Source organism: Vollenhovia emeryi, unplaced genomic scaffold, assembly GCF_000949405.1.
Source record: "Vollenhovia emeryi isolate VEMERY1.0 unplaced genomic scaffold, V.emery_V1.0 DF939338.1, whole genome shotgun sequence".
Taxonomy (NCBI): domain Eukaryota; kingdom Metazoa; phylum Arthropoda; class Insecta; order Hymenoptera; family Formicidae; genus Vollenhovia; species Vollenhovia emeryi.
In genome coordinates this window covers 112,015-131,461 of record NW_011967028.1, presented here as the reverse complement: position 1 = coordinate 131,461, position 19,447 = coordinate 112,015, and the positions used below count along the sequence as shown (strand labels likewise).

The window sequence follows — 19,447 nt, the reverse complement described above, 5'->3', positions numbered from 1 at the left end:
CGTAATAGTTAACGAGTAATTAATTATTAAAAATCGTTGTCTTAGGCCGGCCTACCGCCCAATTCGAGCGCGTGGCGAGATGTGCGCATAGCAATATCGATCGCCGGGCGGTCACATCTTGCCACGCGCTCGAATTGGGCGGTAAGCCGGCCTAAGACAACGATTTTTAATAATTAATTACTCGTTAACTGTTACGAAAATTGCAAAATGGTACAGGACTTTTCCGTTCATCTCGATCCGTTCTACCTTCTCAAAAATTTTGTCGGATATGGAAAGACTCACCCTGTATAGAATTCTCTTTAAGTTGCCAGTAATAAATAACAATTAAGCTTTTTAGTCGACATTAACCGGCCAGTGTTTAAATACAGAAAATTTATTGCGGAAAATATTACCTCAACCAGGATTTGAACATGGACTTCCCTACTCTCTAGGCGGGCGTCTCACCAATTCGGCAATAATTCCACAAAACTAAAAAATATAACTGCCAGAATCTAAGAAATTCTACGCAAATTTTAAGTGTTATAAAAATCAACATAAAAATGCGAGAACGCTTGTTAATTTTTGTAATATTCTACAAGTAAGCGGACGCTTTCAATTCTTTAAAAGATTTTGTTGTTTCTCAAAGTTTTAAAACTAGTAAAGTTTTGTACTAATTTTTACAAAATTGTACATTTTCATCAAATACTACTTGCAATAACTTCTTGATTTCAGAACATTGTAATTTGTGGTACTATTTCGTAGATATTTGTACAAAGAAATTAATGTTTCAACGAAGATATAAAAATTTCAATTTTACGTCAATTTTTGCAGTTACTTGTAGAAATTTTTTCCGCCAGGACACTGAAGCATGCGGTGATATTAGTCGCAATTACAGTATAAAGATATCTTGGTGTCTATTTTTCGGCTTTAAACTACATGCCGATTCGGATTGTCGGCAGTACATAAAACGCGATTTTTACGATTTTCAATTTAAACAAATTAGTTCGAGCCCAGCCACCACAGTGCTCACAAGTACACATATATTTTATAACTTGACTCTGTCATATTCGACGACGATTACTGACTTAGGTGTGTTGCTGAACCGTTAACTATTTAACTAAATCCTATTTATTTATTTATTCATTTATTAACCTACGTTGTATTTAATAACCTACATTGTTCATAATTGCGTTGATGTTGTTGATTTGCAGTATCACTCGAAAAGGACCCAAAAGAATAGGGTTGAAACGTTGTGTAATAAACTAATTAAATAACTAGCCAGTTGGGTTGACTACAAGTTTCCCGGCTCAATTTTCAATTTTAAGTCGAAAAATAGACGCGAAGATATCATCTGTTATCGCGACAAATATTACCACATGCCTCAGTGGTCGAGTTGGTGAGACGCCCGCCTAGAGAGTAGGGAAGTCCAGGTTCAAACCCTGGCTTAAGTAATATTTCTCGCAATAAATTTTCTGTATTAAAACACTGGCTGGTCAATGTCGGCTAAAAGCTTGATTATGATCCAACAATAAAGAAAATAAAAAAAAAGACGGAGAAGAGTACATAAAGAGTGGACAAATAATGGAGCAACGCTCGTTTAGAATTGCAAATCTGAGACACTAAACGAAAGTTGAACGAAAAAGTGTCATTGTGTCACGCGGGACGCAACGCAAAAACGTCGCTCGTTCGAGCAGAGAAAGTTTGTACGCGCTATCCGGGTGACGGGTTCCTTAGTCAAACGTTAATAAAGTAAATCTTTTACACGAGCCATGCATTCTCTATAAGGGTACAGGGTAATATATCCAGAGAAGAAGCGAGATTGGACAGAGGTACATTATTGCCTCGAACATTCATGCATTCACGTGCACGGGAGGGGATCGCATAGGTACAGAACGTGTTTCTTGAAACGCAAGCCAATCTCCTCGGATGGCACTCTCTACGGTAGACGTTAACGTTAACTCTTAAATGTGCGACAGACTTTTTCTTTTCTCCTGACCAGACAGAGAGAGAATAAAGATTTTCAGAGTACAGGAAGGAAGGTACACGTCCCATACGAGGGCACTTACAGTGAGGGGGTAGGGGGGATATTTACAGTTGTAAAAGTATCTACGTACCTACTTGACGTCACAAGCCGCGTTAAAACAGGGCACATCTCGGTGAGTACTCAGTATAATGCCGAGGCCACAGTAATTACGTATGCATTCGTCACGTACGTTGTACGTTACACCGCGTAAAGTAAAAGTGTGGTGTCGTGTATTTTTTATCAATTTTTTTTATTTATTTTTTTTTAACGAGTGTACACAGTAAACTTGTGCATCGGGTGACTACACGATCGCCTGTGATTCAATTCACGTACGTGTACGTATACGTGTCTGTGCGTGTACGTGTGTGTACATGTGTGTATGAGGGGGGGGAAGGGGCGGTAAAAACGAAACAACGGAGTCTATATAAGGGCGAGGAAATGAAGGGAGTAACATCACGTTGCTTGCATGTGAGTTCGTCTCATTGTTCGTCAAGCATATCGTATATACACATATGTACACGAGAGTATCTGCATCCGGTTTCTCTCTACGTATAGGAGCATTCGTATCTAGAATAGATACCCCTCGAGGGCAGCCTCCGTCTGTTTTTGTAACTTCGGTTTGCAAAGAATACGCGCAGGATCTTATTCGAGGGTAGTTTGCGAATCGAAAGCTTTTCTCTAGAACATTGCAGTGAAACGTAATATGAATCTCATTCTTTTCGTTTACCATTAAAGTGCAGGACTGTGTGATCGCGTGCTTCTTGTCTTTTTCGATAAAGCCGTGTCTATTACGCGCCATTGCGCAATGAGAACAACGAAACTCTAAAATGTTCTATAAGCTGCGATCGTTGCAAATACTACGGTGACAAATATTGCGGCGGTTTAATCGTTTATCAGATGGACAGATTGCACTATGTAAATACGTGGAAGAACGGGGGAGCCAAGGAGGCTTGGTTGCGAAACTCAAGAAAACGTGACGTCAACATGTCTACCACTGTGTTTGCACAACTGAATCAAACGAAAGTCGAAGCGAAAGACAAGTGGAAAATGCAAAAGTGGTGAAGAATGCGAGAGAATAGTGGGGGGACCCCGTTACGAAACTACGCTTACATAAAGAGAGCCAGCGGCAAATATATTTTACATCTCGGACAAAATGTTCGCGTAAGAGCCTTCAAGGCAGCGACTGAAAAAATTCAGTAGCGACTGTTAAAAATTAACAACGTTAATTATCTCGAAGCCGTTTTAGTTATGAAATCGTTTCGCGGTATTTTCATGTCGAATTCGTAACGAGTCGAGGGGAGAGAGAAAGAGAGAACAAGAGAAAGAGAGCGAGAAAGAGACAGAATGAAGCCACACAACGGAGGAAGTTAACGAAAATTAGGAGTGGAAAACGTAGCGGTAGTAACGAAAAAAATACTGACCTCTGTAAGCCTTTGTTAATGGCAAGCATGGCCTTGCCAGTGCTAAAACAAAACACAAAAAGAACAACGTAAGAAGAGAGATACTCCGGGATCGAGCCAAAGTCGGGGGATAAGTCGGGCGCTCCCTGTGTATTTCATTTTCTACCCTCTACGTAGCGGTGCGCTGTTACCCCGAATGGGACGCAACGTGGGGGGACGTAACGCAGGACTTGGGGCCAGTTTCACCAAATGTTGCTCAACTTCAATCCGAGTTCAATTCGCGTTTGTCTCTTTCTAGAACAACAGTTGGAAAGAGACAAAGAACAAATTAAGCCAAGCCTTTAAGAGAACGTTGGTGAAACCGGGCCTTAGAGAAGCGAAGTCCGATGTGTCCATGTCAATCTAACATTAATATCGCGAGCGAAAGAGACAATCATTATTTCCATCATTTAACGCAATTTCGAACAACTTAAACATTTACGTCGGATATTAGAGAGCGAGTTATTTAAATAATACGCCGGCATACAAATTTGCAAGATTAATTTGCCGGGGCGTAAAATCGACATGGAATTCATCTTTCGTGTGACCAGTTCGGTTCTCTATTAGGGGAGAGGAAGCCAAGGGATTATGTCGCAATGGGATAAGTGCTGTTTAGGTCAGACTGTGACCGTATTTTCCAAACGACGACGCCAAAACGTAACACGATAAACTCGATGCCGTTAAAAGTCTCGAGCTTTTTTAGTTACACTTGCAAATAAAAGTTATCACAGAAATTCGAATATTAGAGATTGTTAAGAGAAAAAAAAATTCGATTTCAAGTATAATAATTACACTTCTTTTTTGTAAATATTGCAAGAGACAAGCTGATTATTCTGCTCGGATCTAAAGTCGTGGACAGTGTCTTGTCGTCTGAAATTTCGTTTAACGTTGACAGACCGATTCAACTGCTGTACGAGCTATATCCTTCCGCTCTGCTGGAAGGGAAAATGAAACAACGAGAGACAAAGCAACAGCAAAGCACAGCAGAACTCGCGGTTAACACTTTGCATTTATTGAAAGCAACCGAACGATCAATGTCTGCGACGAGTCTCGTGGAGAATTTCGATAGTTTTATGACTCGAATCTAGACACGGAATTCTGACACGTTGCCATCAATGAAGATGTACAAGTGCGTGTATCGTCTCCTACGCACTAGAGCGACAATTTGCAAATGTATGTACTACGTAGATATCGCTCTCGATAGCGAGCATCGTGACTTATGCATTATACGGGAGGCTCGAAACGAAAGAGAGATGACGAGTTGTTGAGTGTCGGTGGTCCTTAATTCTGATATTTGTCGTCAAGCGTCTGAATGATCGAAAAGATTTCTACGATGACTTCATGGTACAACTTGCCCGGGTGAAATATTGCGCGCGTGACGGCAGATATCGATGCAAGGCTATTGTGTACGTTTCGCTCCTCCGTGTTTCGAGAATGGCCAAAGATCAGCTTACGTTTTCGAATCAGACTCGTGCATTATTCCGTTTATTTTTTTGCATTCGATCGAGTCGTGTGGATAATGCACGTCTGTCTCGTGGGACTTACTGATCGCTGGCCTTGAAGATGAGAATGAAAAAAAAAACGGGGGGAAAAGTAGTATAAAAATCAAGAGTCCACGTAAACGATGAAAGAAACGCAAAGGCGAGTGCAAATGGAGGAGGATCAGCCAACGTTTTCTTCTTTGCTTCTTTTTATTATACGCGAAATTACATAGAATGCTATCGAACACAGATTTATTATTTGGTAAGGTCATGGAGCCTTTCGATCGACCTTGACAGGTTGTTTCGTCGATATGCAAGTTTAATACAGCCGCATCGATTGCGTCACGGAAAGACCTTTCTAAACAGAGCTAACGCGGCATTTTCTCTGTAGATCGTTCGCGCTCCGAAACACTTTCCGCGAATCTTTATTCGCTCACGTTAACGTTGCAATCATAAGCTGAAAATGAGAAATGGCACTATATTTTTCAAATAAATCGGAATCTACACTTTTCAAATGATTCGGAGAACAAAGATTGAGCTATATTCTCTTAGCAAACGCCGTCACTGGCCGTTCCCCTTCTTGTAACCAAGTCGAGAATGTGAAAAGTACCGTACCCGAAAGTCTCGTCGTGTAAGTAACACAAAGATTTAAGCCATGATCCCCGAAAGTAACAGAGCGTGCACAGTCACAATGTAAAATAAAAGGACAGACACGTTAGTGCAATACATAGTTTAAGTTTTTAGAACTGGATGGTGTAGAAGGAGGAGCTTTTGTGCCGAACAACTTCGATAAATGCGGAGGTAACGATAACTGTCTGCGATCGACCGATCGATCGACATGGATAGCCAGGTCGGCAAAAATATGTGCTCATTTTGCTAAACTGATTACTGTCACTTTTAATAAAATGTCTCCCCGCTTTTTCAAACCGCGCTATCTACGTGAGATTTTTCAAGCCGCAATAACGAGGCGTAACATTGTACACGGGACCGCGTATCTTCCGTGAGGAAAGTTATTTTCTCACGGATTAAAAATAAAAAAAAACCATGCCGTTTTGTGGCACTAAGAGAATGATAATAATAAGAAGATATCATTAAAATAGCAAAGTCCCATATTTATACATGAACAATCGATCGATCCAATCGAGTATTCGTGTTTGCGCGGTGTCTATTGTGTACGTGTCTGCGTGTATGTGTGTGTCAAAAGAGAGAAAATAGAAGGAAGAAGAGTAATATATGCTAGATAGAGTCAGAGATAGTTCTTAGACAGAAAAGTAAGGAGATAAACGGGGATAATCGAATAGATAGACGGACGAGTAAGGAGAGATCGATGGATGAGCAGAGAAGTGACTCGGTAAAGAGAAAGAGAGAGAGAGAGAGAGAGCTCGAATCGGCTAAAGAATTATCCGGTAAATAAATTGACAGAGAAACAGAGGAAAGAACGGAAAGAAAGGCGGGGGTGGGCAAAACGGTGCGCGGCAGTCGCGGTGTTCAGTCGGCGAGTACTGGAGCGCGTCCAGGAAACCGCGTGAACAGCCGCGACGAGCCGCGATACGGTCCGCGCGACACCCCTCCGAAACTGTCTAACGGAAAGCCGTGATAGTGAAGCGGAAAGACAGAGAGAAGAGACAGAGCGGAGACGAAGAAGAGTTAGAAGAAAGATAGTGAAAATCCTTGGGTAGAGCGAGTAGAGGCGAGTAGGTACCTGGATAGTGGCGACAGTGGAATGTACCTGAAGCGGCCGGTCGGATGGTGGATCGGCCCGCCGAAGCGCCGCGTGGCCTGCGGGGCGAGATAGGCGGCCAACGGCGGTATCGCCTTGTTGTTGTTGCTGGGATTGTTGGCGAACTTGACGGTGATCGGCTCGGACGAGCCCTTCGGTATGGTGCCGTTCAGCTCTTGGATCGCCCGCTCGGCCTCGACGCGCTGGTCGAACCTTATGAAGCCGACGCCCTTCGACAGGCCTGCCGAGGAGGTGCCGAGATAAACGGCAGGAACACACAAGAATCGCATCTGGTTATTGCTACTGACTCGCGACTCGCTTAGCGTCCGCCGACATCGGCGCCGGACGCTCTGCTTCCGGCCGGGATCTCTGGATGTTCCCGTGCCTTTTCCCTCCCGTTTCTCCCTTAGCCTCGCGTAAGAGAGAAACGTCGCGCACGAGCCCACGGCAAAAAAAAACAAACTCGAAATTAATTTGGAGGACTTTGGATCGTGCCGCGATTACGTTACCTGCGCGTTTCTCATTGTCTTACTGTACTGCCTCCTCGTTACTCGATTCGTTAATTGTCAATGAGCCTTTAGCTAGGCTCTCTCGGCCAGTTAACGGTCCCGATAACGTGTCGAGTGATCGCTCAACTGCGCTTATCGTTAGATCATAGAATGCGTGCGGAACAATTCACATTTCACATATATACTATATATCTCTCGGTGCACTACGTTCAGGTATCGTCGAGAGCGGCGACAAGTTGCGAGTCTCTCGTAACGACGGAAGGACGCGACTTTGAGTACACGCGCAAACTCGAGAACGCGCTGGACTTACTTTATTAGAGTTCTTTTTTTTTTACACAGAGACAAAGCGAGTGGTTCGGTGCGCGCAGATTCGTTTCTTTACAAGACACACCGACGATGCCTCGTCGGGTGGACGTCTTTTTGTCTTTCTTTCGATTCTCTACTTTACCATAGACGTTACTCGTCATTCGCGGTCTAGTGTCGATTGATAACGGGTAAACAGGAACGAAAAAGAGAAAGAGAAAGAAAGAAAGAGAGAGAGAGAGAGAGAGAAAGAGAGAAAGAGAAAGAGAAAAAGAGAGAAAATGAGATTTAAAGAAAAGTGATAGAGAAAGAGAGAGAGAGAGAGACAGAGCGAGTATATCTTCGCGGACACATGTCGATATAATTGCAAATCATAATCATAACGAATGACAAAAAGCGTAAAGAAACAAAAATGGCGCTCGGGAAAACACTGGATGCGCGCGCATCGTCTGTCATTGCGCGAGAGGCAGATACGCGACAATTTCTTTTCGCGTTTTCTCTCCTCGCACTCGATCGTTCGGAAATGAATTCAGATCAATTCTGGACCGAGTCGCAGTCGAGGCGTGTAAAAAAAAACAGAGAGAGAAACGCAGAACGTTTCGCGAAACGTTAAATCGCAATGCATCGAATGTTTCACCGAATTTCGGTCTCGCGCGACAATTTCGCGAAGCCGGATTTACACACGTCGCACAAATGTAGAATCACTTGGCCGAAAATCCCTCGCCGCTCGCCGCGAGTTGCAAATTAATTTTGACAAAACGTCGCCGCTAGCAAGAGCGGCCGCGGGCGGACTTTATCGAAGATGGCGTTCACTCGGCGCGATTACAAATCGATTTTCGATTCCGCGAGCGACACTCGATTACACCGCGGGGAAAACCGGCGCGGCGTTCGTACCGCTGCGTGGTGTTTTATTTAACAACGACGGCGATGACATTGACGAGGTATACATGGCTACACGTGAAAAAAAAAAACGAGGTCGCGCAGACGAGAGACGCGCGCGCGCGCATCGCAGAAATCGAAAGAAACGGCCTGGCTGTTCGTTTCAGCTAGAGGACGTAATGAGGGAAAAGAAAAAGAGATTTGTGATTTACGTACCGGGCAAATTGTCTCCGCCGCCGGTCACAAACTGTCGTACTAAACAGAAACGGAAAAAATCATATCTCGTTAAAATCCAAACTGGCAGCACACGCGATTCGCTCGCCCCTGTGATACGCCGGTGGTTTCGGGGGGGCGGGGGGGGGGGGAGATAAGACGTGTCTCGCGCGATAAGACGAAGCGATGGGGTTAACGAAAGAGAGAACACAACGGAAGCGAAGTCGAAGCAACGAGTTCGTCGGCGTTCGAACATTATCCGCAGAATTTGCCGCAATAGCGAGCTCGAGACTGTCTACGGGTGACAAGAATCTAGACCCGACGAGTTTACATTTAATGACACAGTGGGACACCGCGATCTCTGCGAATAGAAAAAAATAAATAAAATGATGCGCGCGACCGTGAAGCCAAAAGGTTTTGACAAAATCATGAGGGACCATACGTCAGCGACGCACGAAAGAAACGAATCCCCCTGATCTCGCTCGAACTGTGTCACTCGACGTTCGAATCATCGTTGGTGGATCGTTGCTTTCGCACTTGACGTTTCGCGCGGTAACGAGGAAATGATGTTGTTTTAAAGAGAACAAATGAACTGGGACTCGCGCGTATACAAGGGGCGAGCGGACTTCGTGTAGATTACGCTATTTCAGATCTCCTTAATCATATAAGAAGCGTGAGCGCCAAAGGGGGTAAAAATTCGGCGTACCGCGCGTGTTCACTTTTGCGGGAGTTGGGAGAAAGCGACGTTGGACGAACGTAAATCTCGGGGGGGGAGAGAACGAAGCAAGGGTCTGCTGGGTGACGGAACGATGGTGATGACGAGGCGTGACGCGGTGCCGGGAAGACGGGAGATGGGAGTGAAAAGTGAGCACGGTAAGGAGGTACGAAATTAAGATCGAGGTGGAGGCCATGAGGCTTTCGTGCGTGCGGTAACTGGGCTGGCCAGGGAGGGGCATTTGCAAGAAATAAACGCAAAAGACGCAAACGAAATCCAAACTCGGGGAGGTTCGTGGTCGACCAATAAAAGCGAGAGAGGGACACTTGCGCGCGACACCTCGGGCTGTCGTCGTTATTCGTCGTCGGTATGTCGCTCCCCCTCGAGAACAAAGTTGCGTGTATATGCGAAAAGCTGTAATACTCGTGAGATACTCGTTGCTCTTGGTGCTCTTCGAATGAGGAAAACGTGTGGAAGAGTGTGTACAGGCGAAAGAAAAATATAACCAAGTGAAAACTGATACGATCTCGTTCGCTCGACGGTAATACTCTATCAACGAGCTGCTCTTTACTCGCACCTCTGTTATCGTTATCGTTCGTGGCGCACCGACCCACCCTACAAACGGACTCTAACCCCATGGCCTACGCACCTGTGATCTGGATCAAGTCTTATTTCGAGCCACCGGAGATTTCCGATTTCGTCGCTGTCTTAAACATTAATGTTCTCTCGCACATCGATCTCATCGTATTGCGAGGACTCGTTTCGAGCGCGAGTAAAAATAAGTTGGACAAGTCGGATCGCCGGGTCGACTGGAAGAAACCGTATGAGGAAATGTTGCGAACGACGTGACGACCATTCGTCGGACTCTCGTCTCTAAGCGGTTACATTTCGCGTTGTCGGAAAAATTGACAAGCGGTCGGAAGTATCGTCGTGACGGAAAGCTCGCTCGAAGAAACTATGGAGACAGGCGTACTCTTTTGCGTCGACTTACCGGTAATGTTGTCGCACAGTATCCGCGACGTGATGATTCTGCCGTAAGGACTGAAGAGATTCTCCAGATCCTGCTGCGCCATGTTTTTCGGCAGGCCGCTCACGTACAGATTCGCGCCTTTGATCGCCTCGCTGCTCGGTCTCGCGTACGACACCTGGAAAGAGAAGCAGGAGATCGCGTTCGGAAAGAATATTCTCTTTTCGGTTTCCGACGTGTGTGCGGAAACGAGAGAGAGAGAGAGAGAGATCGGCGTCGCCCGAGGCGCTCGGCGTTTTATCCAACGGAAGTAAGAAAGAACGCAGCTAGGCGAAAAGAAACGTGCCCACGCGATAATCATCGCTTTATTCTTGTTCGCGCGCGATAAAATCCGCCCCGAATCCAGGCCAACCTATTTATATTGCCGCATTTACCGCCCTACACGCTCGCGTAGATGCATTTAGCATTCTAGAAATCGGATGGAAACGCTTTGCAAAATAGTCGGCTGGCGAAAATAGCCTATCGATTTCGAACAGCACCGACGGTGATTGCGCTGTATCGATCTTAATATCTGATCTCGATATACAGGGTGTTACGTAATACCCGCCTCACCTCTTATTCTACGGGTAGAGCGGGTTAGGCCGAGTCGACAAGTCCTCTACCATTTTGCAATTTTCGCAATAGTTAACGAGTTATTAATTATTAAAAATCGCCGCCTTAGCCCGGCCTTCCGCCCAATTCAGGCTCGCGGTGAGATGCGGCCGTCCCGCGATCGGCGTTGCTATATAGACGCGCGGGGAATTGTTTATCACACACGGCGCAAGGACTACGTGTAAAGGATCGTCTACAATAGATGAAGTAAGCTTGGCGTAAAAAGTAATAAGAGTAGAAGTAAAGAAATTAATCATTTCCATTTCTTACTCCTACTTCAGCTCTGGCGCATACTCTCGGCGAATTAGAGCGCAGTTCGACCAGTGCTACAAATATTTTAAAAATTATACCTGCACTCTAACTACTAAGACGGTCCTTAATATGGCTGATGGCAGACAACCATTCGTAAGCGCTTACGGCTTAAGTTTTTCTCTGCCTTACCGTAAGTTTACGGCTTACGGAAGTCCGTAAGCGCTTACGGATGGTTGTCTGCCTTCAGCCTAAACAACTTTCCGCGCGCCTAGCAACGCCGATTGCGGGACAGCCGCATCTCGCAGCGCGCTTGAATTGGGCGGGCCAAGACAGCGATTTTTAATAATTAATAATTCGTTAACTATTGCAAAAATTGCCAAATGGTAGAGGACTTTTCGACTCAATCTAGTCCGCTCTATCCGTGAATAAGAGGTGAGGCGGGTATTACATAACACCCTGTATATCTCTTCCGTGTCACGGATCGCAAAGAATAACGGTGTGATCCGTGATCTCTCGAGAAATATCATTGGCTCGTGGCCCGTTTCTACCAACGCAGATTAACTTGAATCTCGATTCAACTCACTTCATATCTTCTTTCAGGTTTAAAAGATACAATATATCACATTAAAGTTGATTCGCGGTGGGTAGAAACGGGCATTAATCGTGGAAGGTAAAATTTACGGTGTTGCGTCGTTACGGGGATCGCAAAGGGGGAAACGAACGACGAGCAAAGATAAACCCAACAACTGGCATTGCAAGCTACTCACCTTGATGGTTTTGTTCTGTAAACGAAGACCATTGAGCGTGTTTATAGCCTTTTCGGCATCTTCAGGCCGGTGATAGTTGACGAAACCGTAACCCAAACTCTGACCTGCAAGCAGAGACGCGCGGCTCGATGAATATCGCGAGTCCATGTTAGATTTATCTGCGGAAGCTGGATCAACCGCGAGTCCACGTTAGATTTATCTGCGGAAGCTGGATCGACCGCGAGTCACGTCGTACGTAGTTTGCGACTAAGGAGCGATCGACACGGTTTTTTTCCGGCCGCCGACGACGTTTCGCTGGCTTTTGCTCCTGATTAAACATCTCTGCCCGGAGCTACCAACGAGGTTTGTTTATATCTGCACGTTTATCAACTAGACTGGAATAATCGCATCGAAGTTGAACGTGCAGCGCAATGCCAACTTTAGTTTCCCCGATACGCTTCGGAATCAATTTTATGAATGGCGTAGTGGCAAATATATCAACGAGTTGTTGGCGAAATGCCTGAAGCATCGGAACAGCAAGGACATACGAATAAATTATTTTTCGTCTCAACTGAGGAAACGGTGTGTCAGACTCTCTCGCGATTCTCGAACGTTTTGACACGAAAACGGTGGAGAAGTTAATTTGATTATTACACTAGGCCTCACTGATGCCTTTCCATGTGGATTTGTAAACATTTTTACATTTTGCATATAATACACGGGAAATTGTGTGTTCCATATGTGCCTGAAGTCATGGAAAGGCATCAGTATACTATTCTGCCGTCCTAACCTAAAAAGCAGTATCTCCATTTTCGGGCCATTGTAGTTAACTCACTTTTTATGTTTCTTAGAGAAATATCCGTTGTCATACAAGGTTAGAAAGCAGTAAGAGCACTAGATTAACATAAAATCTAGTGTTCTTACTGCTTTCTAGCCTTGTAGGACAGGACTAAGAAACATAGAAAGTGAGTTAAGGGGATGCTGGAGTGATTTTGCACTTTTGCACCTTTCTAACCTAAAAACTGTCAGTTCGCGGAAACATTTGTGTAATATACAAATGAAATGGCTTACGTGTACAGATCGAAAGCAGCTTGCTATTCCGGCCAAATGAAAGAACAATATGGCATCATTGAAACTAAGTTTGTAAGTCTAATAAAAAATAATAGTGAGCAACACATACATACAGTACATGTAGTATGTGTGTTGCTCACTATTATTTTTTATTAGACTTACAAACTTAGTTTCAGTGATGTCATATTGTTCTTTAATTTAGCCGGAATAGCAAGCTGCTTTCGATCATCTGTACACGTGCCATTTAATTTGTGTATTACACAAATCTTTCCGCGAAACAGTTTTAAGTGCAAAAGGTGCGAAAGTGCAGAATCACTCCAGCATCCCCTTAACTACAATGGCCAAAAATGGAGATGCTGCTTTTTAGGTTAGGACGACAGTATTTTAGTCGTCACTCTTTGTTAACGTCAAATTTAGAAAAACTTTGTAGCGCATAAATTCAAGCCTCTTCGCGCACGTCTTCAACGTAATCTAATGAAGAGGAAGAGGCACCGAAAGCGTAATTACGGGTTTTCGACGGAACGAGGGAAAAATTGCGCCAAATAATGACTACGCGCTTATCGTCGCGTGGTGACGAGCGACGTGATACGCTACTGTCACTCTGCGGCGATGAGGTCGAGCATAAAGCGGCAAATCTTCAAACCAAACGCCGCCCCCGCGCTCGCTCTTCGCGGCGGCTCGAAATAGCGCCGCGACGTCTATACACGTGCTCGTCTCGCCGCTACTGCAACGGAATATACCCTGCGCACACGTACGCCGAATTACGGCTAGATTACGCGCGTACTCGGTGTATTACAGCGACACGGGCGAGTTACGCGAAATGCCATGGTCGCAACCGGAGACTTTGTTTATGCAAAATGCCAATTCCCAGCAAAATATTGGAACATTGAGCCGCTCGTAAGCCAAATTGATCAACTCGGTAAAACGAAAAGTTGAGAAAAGTTGATAAACAAAGTTAGCAAGTTGTGTTAAAATTGAGAAGAAATTTATCGACAAGTAGAATTGATTAGTTTGACGTCTGAGGGACTTGCGCTTGTGTGCGACTGAAGAAAAGCAAATCTGCGAACAATTATTTTTAAGAAATCACGGTTTTCACTTTTCTCGTCAAGATCTTTTTTTAACGTGATTTTTCTATCATTGACTGTTAATCTACGCTTAATCAAACGAACTTGAATCAAGCGGAACAAAACTGCGTTGGATATAAAATCATAACACGATTATTATTCGAGTTAATTGTCTCCGACGCAAATCCAGCTTTCGAGATTTCACTGTCTCTAATATCGCATCGCGTTTCGTAATCCGAAATTCGCAATTCGTGCAGTTTCGAAACTAGATTTCAACGTCATCAAAGGTGTGTCTTCCCGAGTGGTGCCGCCAGATACAATTGAAACGGACGGGCTCATCGCGCTGACTCGGATCTGATACCCGTTCTACACCTAGGGATGATCCTACTTGTGGCTCATCCGAGTAAAGAAGTTTACACTGGCATTTTAGTATGACTATCCTACTAAGTATGGTTTCTGTATGATTTAACTATGATTTTTAACCGTCTTCTTATGTAGAAATAGCACCAGAGTTCATGAACGGTCTCAGTACGACGATCTTTGTTCATTTATTCACTCACTCGGATGAGCCACAAGTAGGATCATCCCTAGGTGTAAAACGGACATAAGCGCTTAACAAGAAAGCAGAGCCCTGGCGAGAATAATATGTTTGTTGAAAGTTTATAAAGGTAATTATTTAGATTTATATACCCCCCTCCAATAAATTTGGGCTTGACGTATATTATAGAGGTCACCCTCCTGAGTGATCTGCAAAAGGTTTTAGCCTGCGGACGTTGTTTGTTAAAAAAGTTATTTACAAAACAATGTCGATGAATTATATGTAATTATATGTAATATCTCATTAAATATTAAAAATTTTGTAAAAGGTTTCAAACAAAAGTTGTAGATCTCTTCGAAATATGCATTTTATGCCCTATTCATTTTTACTGTACGTGTGGTAGTTTTTGAGAAAAATGATGGACTCTAAATCTTATATCTGTCCTCCCATCTAATTGTAAGCATGTACTTTGCAGTACATATACGATTCCACATGGGTGTGCAACTTTCTACGTGAAATGAGATTCACTCCACACCTCAGACATGGTTTGGGTAAGGTTGTATCTTAACGAAGTGAAGCCTCCCCGAAGGGGGGGGGGGGCGGAACATACTGTCTCCACGCATGTACTTCCACCGTTGTACTGTTCCACATGTCTGAGGTGTGGAGTGGACCTCGCTTCACGTGGAAAGCTGCTTGCGGGAAAGAAGAGTTATTCGTGGTCAATGGGTATGGGTCGGCGGATATGAACGCGATATCCACGCGAAGCGACAACACCCCACACCGACCCCTGCTTTCAGGGCGAAACTAGATCCACCCGTTCGACTTCCACGCGAAAATGCTAATAAGCATTAATAAACATTGAAATGCCCTGACAGCAGGTCAACATAGCAACTTACTATTCCTATATACACGTTGTCCGATAATTACGTACATTTCATATTTAATAACTTCTTAACAACGTCCGCAGGCTAAAACTTTTTGCATGTCACTCAGGAGGGTTACCTCTATAATATATGCCAAGCCCAAGGTTTTTGGAGGGGGGTATGTTAATCTAAATAATTACCTCTCTCACTTAAAATTTTCACCAGAGAGAAAGGATGCGACGGGCGTCGCCGAACTTACCGCTGAGCTTATCACGGATTAGCTTGCAGCTCTCGACTTCGCCTATACTGGAGAACAGAGAACGAATCTCATCCTGCGTCATGCTCTGCGGCAGGTAGTTTACTATGAGATTTGTCTTCGACTCTTCCTGCGAGGTCTGTCCGAGGGTGGATCCTCCGTTTTGTTGTACGACTGTGTCCATTCCGTTCGCCATCATTGCAATCCTCTAACGAGTCGTCCCTAACTATGTACGAAATCTGCAAGCAAAACAGATACACCGTCACGTTAGACCGTGGCCCAGACTATCGGTGAACAATTGCAATCACCGCGCTATAATAACGGATCGTTTGTATCAGAGAACTTCTATTGTTCCGTCTTGTTAAAATTAGATACAGTGCGGGATTCTTGGACAACTATGGTATCGCGCGGGGTCTGCGTATTTTCCCAAGACGTTAAAATATACTTGTGGAAGTTTCACTTTGAAAATACAGCAAGCGCGAGCCGTGTCGCAGGGCGATGGAAGTGAGTAGACGCGGGGTACCGATGTAAACACGAGATATCGAAGAACGTAATAAAAACGCGCAATAGCCAAAACAACGATATGCACAAAACGTTCGTTTGGCCGTGGAAAATTCAAATCCAAGTGGCCTCGTGTTTTTGTACGGCCTGTAACGCGAATTCGGTGAAAGAACGAACGTAAGTTAAACACGGGAGGCGGTTTTGTTGTCTAAAGCCAAAGCGAATTTTTATTTTGGCTTAACTACAAAAAGTAACGCGTCAATTATGAAATTGTGTAATACACGTGCGCGCGTAAACGAATTATATTGTAATCTACGGTCGTTAAAAAATTGCTTCGCTGAGGCCCGTATCGGTTCACTAAACCTGAGATTAGTAAATTTTACCTTGATTAGAGGAAATCTTATAATTCGAAGTAATTAAAAACTTCAGATTACTTTTCACAAGTAAAAAGGACCACGAACCATGAACGTTGCGAGTTTAAACATAAAAATTTGCCAGACATGGTCAAGTAATCTCTGAAGTTTTTACCTCGATTTGGTCAAATTTCAATATCAATCCGTAGCCTGATACAGGCGGCTTCATACCCATTTCCACCAATGCAGATCAACTTTAATCTCGATTTAACTCGCTCTTTATCTTTTTCTAATTTTTGAAACTAGAAAAGGGTAAAAAGTAATTAAACCGGGATTAAAATTTAATCCGCATTGGTAGAACCGGGCATTATTCAGATAAACTTTGTTTATCGCAGATGTGCTTTGTATTAGGTGTTAGATCAAAGCGGATACTGCCGACGAGGAAATCCAAAAAGACCACGTAAAAAAAATATGTAATGCTCGGGACTCTATCATGTAAATCTGAACAATGACTTTCCAAATGCAGCACGAAAGGGGACTAGCCGGCGGTTTGGGAGAACCGTGGGGTAACGTCCTATACACGAACTCGGGTAATTTAAAGGGGCCGACGACCCCCGTTGTCATTTAAAGGGCTGGAGACCCTCTCATCTCCAAACTGCGGAGGCACACCGCGCGTTGTATAAGCCTACATACGCGGTGTCCGTAGCGAAAGGCACACCAGTTGTTCCATCGAGATATTCGTTAGATATTTATAGCTTTCTAACATCGACAGCTTTTTGGCGATGAAAGTTCAACTGGACCCGACAAATTAGCCGATGCGACGGCGAGAAGTGGCGCTCGGGATCATCAATTTCGATCAACAGCATTTCTTTGCGCGTCGGCGTGGAAGATAAGAGGAAGAAACGCTCCCTGAAGTACTCGTTCGCCGGCACGAATTATAAATTCGAGCCAGCAGCCGACTTCATTATCGTCTAAGCGACGAGGCCATCAACTCCGAGTTATATTCATAATTGAAAACGACACTAAGATCTCACGGCAAAGTTACATTAACGAGAAAACGTCGAGACCAATTTGCCTTTATTGAAACGTATCTCCTTACAGCCATTTAATTTTCAATTACCCGCGCGGGGTCTTCGGGACCCCGCTCACTTTTTAACTTTGTATATAATACTTAAGAGAGGCAACATATTTACAAGAAAATAACCAGGTGACATTAAGCTCATCTCTTTCCTTCAGATCGTATAATTACACAAATTTAAAAAGTGAGAGTGGAGTCTCAAACACAATTAACCTTTAAGTCCGTATCAGACTACGGATTGGGATTGGGATTAGATTGAAATTTAACTAATCACAGTAAAGTTTACTAATCTCAAGTTCAGTAACTTTTACTCTGATTGGTCAAATTTCAATCTAATCCCAATCCGTAGTCTGATACGGGCTTTAGAGGGCTGGAGCGGCCACTACAGTGGCCAGGAGCACACTTGGAAACTTTGCGGAACATGTGTAGATCACATATGTGCATAAATTTTCTGTTTAAAAAAATTACAAATTTCAATGGAAAAATGCCGGCCCTCTACAGGTTAAAAATTACTTCCGATCAACTCCCGACGAAATAACTCGAGGAGACTCTCCACGAGGCAAATTCGGAGCCGAAGGCAGCAGCGTATCGGGAAACGAGTTCTCGAATGCGGGACCGGCTGCGAGAGCGATCCGGCGAACTCTCGCGCGGAGCACCCGGTACACGCGCCAGAGCGCAAAGGGAGAAACAGGAGCGAGAGAGGGAGAGACAAGGGCAGAGCGAGGAAGGGGAATTACGCGCGGCGGCTGCCGTGGGGTGCCAACCGCGGTGTTCACGGTTAAGGCGAGTACACACACGCGCGCGCGCGGCCATACGACGCGTTTATCAGTCGGCACGAGCCACCGGCTCGTACATTTTTATTCCCCCCTCCCCTGTCTTTTTTTTCTACGTGCGCTCCCCTCTCGCCACGCGCGCGTCCGCTCTCTCCCTTTTTCCCTCCTACGTTCGGGGCATCAGCTGTCCCTCGGAACCTTCCCCGCCGGCTCGCGGTGGTCGCCACCCTAAAAACCGAGCTGTCCGCGATGCCGCGGGGTAACAGACAGCTTTTATTACGGCTGCCCCCCTCCCCGAGTTTCCGAAACGGATTGGACGGTGTACGTATAATACACACGGCGTTATTAATGCCTAGCCGTCCGAAGTTGCGCGCGGATCGAGGCACTTTTGAAAAGCGTGCGACTCTCGAACTCTTCGTGCATCGTGACTATGGAAACGGCGTATCAGCGTTGCCGGTTTCGTTACAGCATGCACGGTTTCACCAAACGTCGCTTGACTTCAGACGTTTGGTGAAACCGTGCCTAAAGCCCGTATCAGACTGCGGATCGAGATCGGGATTCAAATTTGACCAATCGCAGTAAAGTTTACTAATCTCAATTTTAGTGACATTTACTCCAATTGGTCAAATTTCAATCCAATCTCAAACCGTAGTCTGATACGGGCTTATGCATGCCGTAACGTCGATGCCGTTACTAGGCGGTACGCAATGACGCTCCAGCGTAGGGCGCAAAATTTGGAGGAGTGGGCGAGCGAGTCCCGGCGTAAGGGCGCTTAAGCATGTTGTAACGTCACAGACTATCAGACTTCTATAGAAGCTGTGTGAACTGCAGCCTGAAACTCATCCATGTATAGATGGGAATAAAAATTATGAAAATATAGACCCTAGTGAAACTGAGGTCCAGGCATTAATGAATAAAACCCAGCTCTTCAGTTTCTGCACGGAGAGACCGATATGGTTGGCACAACCCCAATAAATAGTAATATTTGGGACAGCTATATCTGTGTGGTTGTCATACCTACACTGAGAAAAAAGTCTAGTAATAATTACCAAATGCATTTAGTTCAGCGTTTT

The 19,447-nt window shown here is 44.7% G+C and overlaps 1 protein-coding gene across 6 annotated transcripts in view; it reads right to left on the bottom strand.

The window, feature by feature from the left end:
* The window catches only part of LOC105558502 (ELAV-like protein 3), a 54,493-nt gene that overhangs the window by 2,219 nt on the left and 32,827 nt on the right, over window positions 1–19,447 (bottom strand). For 3 of the 6 annotated variants that reach the window (XM_012006206.1, XM_012006208.1, XM_012006207.1), the window contains exons 2-7: window positions 15,673–15,908; window positions 11,899–12,002; window positions 10,253–10,406; window positions 8,550–8,588; window positions 6,625–6,883; window positions 2,277–3,465 (exon numbers count right to left, since the gene is read on the bottom strand). In XM_012006206.1, coding sequence (XP_011861596.1) covers window positions 3,273–3,465; window positions 6,625–6,883; window positions 8,550–8,588; window positions 10,253–10,406; window positions 11,899–12,002; window positions 15,673–15,868 — 945 coding nt within the window. In that variant the 5' untranslated portion in view covers window positions 15,869–15,908 and the 3' untranslated portion in view covers window positions 2,277–3,272. Of the gene's footprint in view, window positions 1–2,093; window positions 2,097–2,276; window positions 3,466–6,624; window positions 6,884–8,549; window positions 8,589–10,252; window positions 10,407–11,898; window positions 12,003–15,672; window positions 15,909–19,447 lie in introns of those variants that run through there. The other 3 variants (XM_012006211.1, XM_012006209.1, XM_012006210.1) reach the window with 3 other exon arrangements.